This window comes from Ilyonectria robusta, assembly GCF_021365365.1.
Source record: "Ilyonectria robusta strain PMI_751 chromosome Unknown BGZ61scaffold_163, whole genome shotgun sequence".
NCBI lineage: Eukaryota > Fungi > Ascomycota > Sordariomycetes > Hypocreales > Nectriaceae > Ilyonectria > Ilyonectria robusta.
In genome coordinates, this window is record NW_025764597.1 from 1,596 (window position 1) to 9,599 (window position 8,004).

Consider the following 8,004-nt stretch of genomic DNA (forward strand, 5'->3'; position numbering starts at 1 on the left):
CGCTATGGGAGTATAAATATAGTTCATGGAGGCCCTCGACCTCGACCGACAGTCTTCTCTGATATCTATCTCTTCATGACACCAGGGTTGCAAATCAATCCATCCACTGCACTGACCGTCCCAGTAGAGTGGATGGACCATAATCCACGGAGCCCGTCAGTGTAGTGTATCCATTTGAAGCTATCGTGGAGTGGAATGGATGAAGTGGATTAATTAGTGGAATAGTCCATTACGTCAGCGGGTAGCGGTTGTTTAAAGCTGAAGTTATTCCCAACGCCCTGGCCGGGCGACTACAGCCAGTATCCTAAAGATAAGGAAGAAAGCGAGGAACAGAGGAAAAAGGAGAAATAAAGGGACCTTCCTGTCACATTCAGGCCATAAGCCATTATTAGCGACCGCACTAGTGGAGTGCGTACTCCCTTTTGCCTCCTCTAGTAATGCGATACTTCCTGCACCTCTCAAGCTTGCGTGGGTCTTTGGGACTGCACCGATTGATTGGTCAGTCGCGAGAGCAATCCGAAACCACCTCTGGCACACACCACGCTGCAATTGCAAAATGAATGCAGGGTCGCCTCCTCTTTTCCTCACTTTGTCATGCAATGCTATACCCGACATATTGTGATGTATATAGTTCCAGTGAGAAAAGTTCAACGGTTCTAACGGTACTGCTTTCGTTAAATGCTAGTAAAAGCTGCATTGCCAAGAGAGTTCACGATTTGGTTCTAGGGTAGCTATCGGGCCAGAGTTAAGCTCACATACCTAACTTGGCAGGGAGCACTTAACTGCTCTACTCCAAATCCACTCCATCCACTCCACGAGCGGTTCGAGTGGAATGGATGGATTAATGATCCACCAGCCAACCAGCCTCGTGGAATGGACCGTGAATCCACGCGTGGATTCTTCCATTCCCTTCTATAAAGTGTGTCACGCATGTCTACACATTCTCGACGAAATTCTGTTGCAATTATCGGCCTCCGAAGGGGCTTATGTTCTCGCTCTCGTTAACTTACCCGAAGGACAAGATTTAACAGCACTGTCGAAAAAGTACATCAAGATGATCAGAGACATCCCGGAGCATGAACGATGGATTAGCACGATGATTTCAAGGGGGCATACCGTTCTCCACATTGGCTCCGACATACCGCATCTGATGATGAGACTTGAAGATCCTTTCAGCCATTGGGAAAGCTTTGGGGGTAAGGAGTTTAAGGACGAGAAACCTTTGCGGCTTTGGCTGGCCGTCAGGGTGTCTCGTGAAGCTCATCAGAAGAGACAACAACGCCTTGAGGATTCCAGATCTGCTTCATACTCCGTGCTGAAAGACGGGACTACGACTCAAGGTCGAGGGATCAAAAACCTCCGCAAGATGGACATGATCTTGACGGACAGTAACGTCATTTCACCACCAGACAGTATGAATGTACCTGAGCATGAGCTTAGGTCACCTCAGTGGACACGAAGTAGCACCCCAAACATGAGCCACATTCAGATTGTCTGGGCGCAATTTCCTCGGTTCTGCGGCACGGAACACGACATTACCCCCCGAGTCCACCTATGTCCTCTGCAAAACAATGCTAGAGACCCCGGCGATATAATGGGAGGGCGACACCGTTCAGTCATTGGCTACAATTGTTGTAGTGAGATTGCGCCAGGGACGCAAACTGCGTTGTTCGGTGCCAGAAAGGAGAAAGTAGAAGCTACAATGCCTTACATATCCTTGAACACTGGCTTGCAATCTACCTCTCAGGAAGTTACCGGTGGTGAGGAGCGGTTACGCGCTGACGATTGGGCATTCATCATCCACTTTCGGTGCATGGGAGAAGCGACCGGCCCTCAAATTCGTCCCGAGCTGCACGGGATTCCTTGGCCTTCTGACTGACGAGTCTAGGTCGGGGATAGTTTGATAATTGGTGGGTTTGAGAAGAGAGGGGTAGCATGGAGGACACCGACTTTTGTAGAAACACTAAATGCAAGCGCACGGCGGGTTGTCATTTTGTGTAGGGTGTTCGGAAGCCAGGGTAGAATAGTCAATGGAATATCTAGCTTGACATACACCCCTGATTCCGCTCAGTCCTAAGCGCTGAGTCACCACCAAGACAACGGAGTTGCTGTGTCTCGGAACCTTGCGACTTTATGCAGCACAATGCAGCCGGCTCTTTCTAATTCACTTTCCAAACTTTGTAGTCAATGCTTGCCGCTAATAATACATTCACTTGACTCAGTCGGTTCATTTCAGCAATTACATTAGTCTTCCCTGTAGGCTGCCCAATCTTAACAGGTGAAGAGAGTGCGAGTCGTCGGCTTCGCTTTTTTGACGTTAGTAATAGCAAAGGGGACTCGAGGCAACAGTCGTCTTCATTTCTCTTCATGGTGGAGGTCTGAAAACCAATGAGAAAACAGCTAACCTCCGAACGCCGGAGGGAGTCATTACTGACTCCCTGGACATAAAAATGTCGGTAGTAGTACAGTTGAGAAAACTCAATACATTCAAAAAGTGTTTAGATGAACACTGCTGCCGTACCTTGGCCGGATCATCATGTGTCATGACTTTGGTCGAAGCAATGGCCACTAGGAAGTAAACGACACGGTCTAGGGCCGAAATCGGTCTTACAGGATGAGAAAACATGACTCTTCGCGGCAATCAGGCACACTTTTGGGTCAACGAGCGACTTTTGGTTAAGGCAAGACCGGCCAGCTCTGGGTGGCAATGCATTAAACAAAACTTTGACATACATACTCGAGTTACATAGAGTACTTCGTTAAAAAGCTGATCGCTAAGGCCTGTTCATTCAACGTTCTCCAGGTCGTTGGAAACTCGACTCTTCCGGAGATGGTGCTCTTGACCGCTGGAAGTAGGTTTGTTTTTGTTTCAGCAAACGTCTAAATCGATTTATGCGGACAACAGGTTCGCGCTCAATTGACGGCAGTGCTTCATGGTTCTCGCCAGTTGAAAAAGCTGAAGGGTGGGTGGTAAAATGCATCGTGAGGCAACTGCACAGAATAGGCTTCATCTCTCAAACTGGAAAGTCATTTAAACAGTCAATAAAGGCGTGAAACGGCCTAAGAAGGTAGGAACTCACTGACAGATAAGCCGAATATAAGCATTACCATGAAATCCAGGCCTATCCTCAGCCTTTATAGGAGTTTGTCCTCTCTTCAGCGGGTTTCGGCGCGACATGGTGTGGCAAAGAGACACCGGCACGCGAACTAGGTAGATGAGCATCCGATATGCTGTGTTCAGGGAAGCTCTTGTAGCGCCCGTACTATTGTTGGGCTGGCCACGGCGACTGGGGTTCTCTACTGTAACGTCCGAAAATAAACCTTCAGGGAGTCTAGATTGGGCATTGATTAGCGTTGCGTCAAAACTGGAAAGTTGTCTGCATGACGTCCCCGGCCCGTTTCCGTCAGCGTCTTTGCAACATCATGCCTTGGCGGTATCTCAAGCAAACCTCGGAGGCCAGTACGGTCTGTATTAAGGTTCAGGGCATGCTAATGCAATTGTTTACATGAGCAGTTGCGATGATGAAGCGGATAGAGGGTTCATCGAGCGGCAATTACTTCTGAATGACTTATCTAAGGGTTCCTTTAATATTCCTAGGAGTATAATAAATAACAGAACATTTCTTTCTATTTACTATCGCTTAGTATTAAGACCTATTTCTAGATATGCTAGAGCCGCAGCTATTCGTAATAGTAGCTAAAAATGAAGCTCCTTTCTTTTGATAATTACCTGGCTAATATTTGCCTCGCTTCATCTAATGTTCACAAAGACTAATTTCGGATGGACTCTTAATAGTCGATTTTTTAACGAGTAGCCTTTTACTACTGGTAATCGTCCTAGCCTGGACGTCGCCCACTCCTTGGTTTTGACGATAGCCGAGGCATGAGAGGTATATTAAGATAAGGCAGTCCCCCCAACTTTCAAATCGCCATTCCACTTGCAACAGCCATGGCGCCTACCAAAGGAAAAGAAAAGAAGGCCAAGCCAGCATCGCCAAAGGAGGCTGTCAAAAAGCCAACATCGAAGCATGAGATGCAACAACAGCTTGAAAGAAAACTGGCTTCACTCGAACGCGCGGCTGCAGCCTATGATAAGGCAAGCCCAGAAAAAAAGCAGCAGATCGATGGCATGCGAAATGAGGTTAGTGCGTTGCGTGCTGTCGTCGACTCGATGGACGTAGATGACGAACCACCGACTCCTTCGGGGAAAGTTGAGAGCAAAGTTGAAGAACCCAACACTCAGCCAGCCACAGGAGAGCCAATCGAAAATAGGGGAACCACTCCGGACAATAAAAGTATGAAAAGAACACATGGAAATGAGAGTGGCCTCTCCTTAACGGGGTCTTCACCTGACAACGGCTCAACATCTCCTGGAAAGGACGATGATAGCTCGAAGACGCCTGGAAATCCTGGCGGCGACGGTAAAAACGAGCCCGGGCACGAGAAAGGGGCAGTAAATGAGGGAGGACAGCAACAGAAACCGGAGACAGGACGCGCCGCGCCACGGCAGACTGTTGTGCAGTCCATTGAGAACGATGAACCGAATGGATCTTTGTTCCTCGGAGATGATGAAACATCGGAGTTTGAAGATCCGGAGTATGGCAAGCCGTTGTTGACTATCCCGACTACAAGTGGCATAAGCGAAGAAGGTGTGAAGACAGTGGGGTGGTCCGGTAGGCATCTTCCCAAGTACATTAATATGTACGGAAAAAAATATTCGGCAACCTACCGGGTAGAAAATCGTGCGTTCCCCCGTAGCTACGCAGACGATCGGCCCGAGAATGAGAACGTGGGGAGCGCGAAAAATAGATTCGGAGATACACTACCAGGTATCGGTAGAGTCCAACATCCGAATGCTGAAACGCCTAGGATCTGGGGAGTTGCCTGGCGGGGCCTGAATTCGGGCGACTTGGAGCACGACTTGGAACTCATCGATCCCGAATACAACGAGTCTTTCACCCATACCGTTACTTACGTTCTGGTGGGATGGATGATCGACGGAGAGGAGGAGAAGAAGTGGGAAACGCGAACTGCTTATCGAAATATAATAGGAAGCAGGTCCAAGGCCGATAGGAATATTTACAAGGCCGCGGTCGAGTCTCAACAGAGGTACATCGAGGCCAAGGAGGGCAGGCGAAGGGCGATCAGTAGGTCTCCCTCCGTCCCCCTTCTAGAAGGAGAGCTCGGTCTGGCAAGGGGCAAGACTCGATCGGCAAGGCGCACGAGCAAATCATCGCGGAGCAAGAGAGGATCGGCGCAAAGGGACAGAGGATCATCGCCAACTCGATTCTTACCGTCGCCAAGATCCACCGTGTCCCCCCAACGACAGACGCAGGGCGCGGGAAATCTCAGTGAAGTCAAAACGAGATTTCTCACAGACTGGCTTGAACTGCGAGACGCCGAAGACTTTTCAGAACTAAGTGCGGCCGACCAGCAACAATGTGTAGAGTCTTGGAGGATCCATAAAAAGTCGGTGGCAGCTGCTGCCTAAGAGAGAAGAAAAAGAAGAAAAGGAAAAAGAGATAGGTTTTCTGGTCTGCTTTCTACTTCGCTTTCACTTACGAAATTGCTCTGGGAGGTATATGCCCCTTTCTTCACTCGAACTCTCATTATGAAGACCGCCACATAAAGGTTCCTCTCATAGGATACTAGACGAAGAAAGCTGAAGGTTGCTGTGGATTTGATGCGTTGGTAGTTTGTACTTGTTTATGTTTCTGCTATCTAGATCACTAAATTGGGATAAGAAATTGATATTTATGTTTTTTAATTTACTTCTATCACGTGCGGGTTGTCGTCATGGGACCAGATGATTGCCTTGCTACCTAACGAGTCTATTTTGCTGATTGTGGATCAACCATTCTAAGTCCAGCGCCTTCCAACGCCGTTCATAGCACGAATGGGTACTGTGCGTCAGGGATGCGCCGCACTTCTCATTGATATTTTGATTCGATACTGGCTCCAGGTGAACGGGAACATAGCGTGATATTACCATACTTCTGTTATTCCGCTTTTCCGACCCTCCTGATAATGGTTGGGAGTACGGGCAAACATGCCATTCTCTGGGTATTGCGATACGGCGTTTGATAGTAATTGTTGGATGATGACCCTGTATTACGAAACCTCTGACAGTTTGTTGGTGGGAGTGACCTTTAGTGCAGACCACACCCGTCTTCAGGGTAGGAGCTAGAGAAGGCAGAGGAACAAGAGAAAGCAACAATTTGGCTGTCACCTGGGGCCTTGAGATACTGAGAGCAATTGATCTACTGCTTTCTGATATCTCCAAAGAAAAGGAAAAGATAAATATCGATAAGAGCTGCTGCGACAGCTATAGTGTAATGAGTGTAATGCGACAAAAGGTGTCGCTCGGTATAAGGAAAGGAAAAAGCGTGTCGTTTCAATTGCTCAGGCAGACTAGACGCCTTAAGTAGGGCCATCCTAAGCTAGCTGCAGGCCCCCTACTGTATTAAAACTCCAAGTGGACCGTTAGCCCCATCACAATAGATTGATATCCTGACCTTAGTCAGAAGCGGGGAACCCCTCTTCCGGCCGGTCCGGATGACGAGCACAAGCAATCATCAACATCATCATCACTGCTTTGAACACTATCCATTTGATCAATTTTGCCGTAACGGATCCATCAGTAATCAATAAAACCTAGTAGAGCAACGCCCCAACTCTTTATGTAAGCCAAGTACGACATAGTACGTTAGTTGGAAACTCAAACCCTGTGTGCAAACTCTACTCTTCCGCTAATGGCTCTGGACTATTGCTGCCACTGTGTTGTTAATAAACTACGTATCCCAGGAGCAAAATGCCTGCACGACTTACTCAGCTCCACGACAAGACTCGCAGGGACAAAGAGGAAACAAAGTTAACATATAAGGAGAGTATACGAGTTTGGGCAAACGGAACGCTGAACGTGTTGGTGAGTATGAGAGGACCAAACACATCATCACGTAGTTCTGAATCAGGGTTCTGTAAATAGCGGCATTAATATCAAATTGAAGCTTAAATACTGGTACCACTGACTTATATACTCTGTGTCTCGACTAGTTTACATCATGCCGGCCTTGTGTGCTTGGAAGCTCCCTAGATAGTGCTCTCCGCCTGAGTAATAAAGTCGTAGTCATCCTTCGGCCTGAATTGCCAAATATGGTTTCTACCGTCAATTTCATAGAAAATGAAGAGATAGCCACCTTTGAAAAACCAAGAGATGACGTCTACATTCTCAGTTCCGTACGTGACTGCACGTAAGCGGCTCCTTGTCTGCCCCTCGTCCCCTGGAGCAGCCTCCTTCTTGCGGCAAAGTCTAGTAAAGTCGGCAAAGGGGGATTGTACGTCGCCATTGACATAATACGTGCTGACGTTCAGGATAATGCCCGAGTGTTTCAACAGAATATCCCGTCCCATTTCATTCTGCCAGTCATGAGTCCTCAACTCCTTGAAGAATTTTTCCCTGAGTGGAGGATGGTCATTTTGGTCTGCATCGCCGTCCTTTGTCTGAGCTGATTCGATAACTAGGACCAGATAGACTTGACTTGCGTTTGAAGTCTGGCTTTGGTCGTGGAGCTTATCAAAGTCGGAGCTCAAAAGATGGAGCCGATAACCCAACTTTGTCATTTCTTTGAGCCATGTCGAGTTGTCTCCTAGAATCATTTTCCAGGCGGCGCCTTCACCAGAAGCCGACGGTGCAATGGTAGATTCTGGCATTTTGAGATGTAGTGTAGGAAGTGAAGTTGGTTGACTGATATCCGGAGCTACTATGGACGAGGTCGGATTTTTATATCAGCAGAAGATGTAGGCCAACAGACTAGTATGTCTTAGTAAAGTTTGGACTGCGCCTACAAAGGCCATTTCTGGATAAGTAAAGGTAAAAAAGTCATTTTGAGCCGCGCCGAGGCGGGTTATGCTGTCCCAAGCTTTCGAGGACAATGGAGGGTTTGAGATCGACTGTGTGTTAGGTGGGAATGGATACGCCCTAGAATGGCTGTCTCGCGCTCCAAT

The 8,004-nt window shown here is 47.9% G+C and overlaps 4 protein-coding genes across 4 annotated transcripts; 2 read left to right on the forward strand and 2 right to left on the reverse strand.

Annotated features, from left to right (window-relative positions):
• Positions 1–264: 264 nt before the first annotated feature.
• Positions 265–615, reverse strand: BGZ61DRAFT_488245 (uncharacterized protein; the record flags this gene model as incomplete). The annotated part of the gene is made up of 1 exon (XM_046250089.1): positions 265–615. The coding sequence occupies one exon, from the start codon at positions 613–615 to the stop codon at positions 265–267; it is 351 nt and encodes a 116-aa protein (XP_046092897.1).
• A 607-nt stretch (positions 616–1,222) lies between these two features.
• BGZ61DRAFT_469995 (uncharacterized protein) lies at positions 1,223–2,030 on the forward strand. Its single transcript, XM_046248026.1, has one exon. It carries the CDS (start codon positions 1,367–1,369, stop codon positions 1,877–1,879), a length of 513 nt encoding a protein of 170 aa, XP_046092898.1. The 5' UTR covers positions 1,223–1,366; the 3' UTR covers positions 1,880–2,030.
• A 1,919-nt stretch (positions 2,031–3,949) lies between these two features.
• BGZ61DRAFT_284493 (uncharacterized protein) lies at positions 3,950–4,873 on the forward strand (the record flags this gene model as incomplete). The annotated part of the gene is made up of 2 exons (XM_046238499.1): positions 3,950–4,210; positions 4,259–4,873. Coding segments are annotated over 2 exons (876 nt in total), but the record flags the coding sequence as incomplete, so codon positions are not given.
• A 2,115-nt stretch (positions 4,874–6,988) lies between these two features.
• On the reverse strand, positions 6,989–7,897 carry BGZ61DRAFT_469996 (uncharacterized protein). The gene has a single exon (XM_046248027.1). It carries the CDS (start codon positions 7,708–7,710, stop codon positions 7,090–7,092), a length of 621 nt encoding a protein of 206 aa, XP_046092900.1. The 5' UTR covers positions 7,711–7,897; the 3' UTR covers positions 6,989–7,089.
• Positions 7,898–8,004: the final 107 nt, after the last annotated feature.

Coding starts and splice junctions, on each gene's coding strand:
- BGZ61DRAFT_469995 (XM_046248026.1), top strand. CDS start 1,367: ATGGACATGATCTTGACGGACAGTAACGTCATTTCACCACCAGACAGT.
- BGZ61DRAFT_469996 (XM_046248027.1), bottom strand. CDS start 7,710: ATGCCAGAATCTACCATTGCACCGTCGGCTTCTGGTGAAGGCGCCGCC.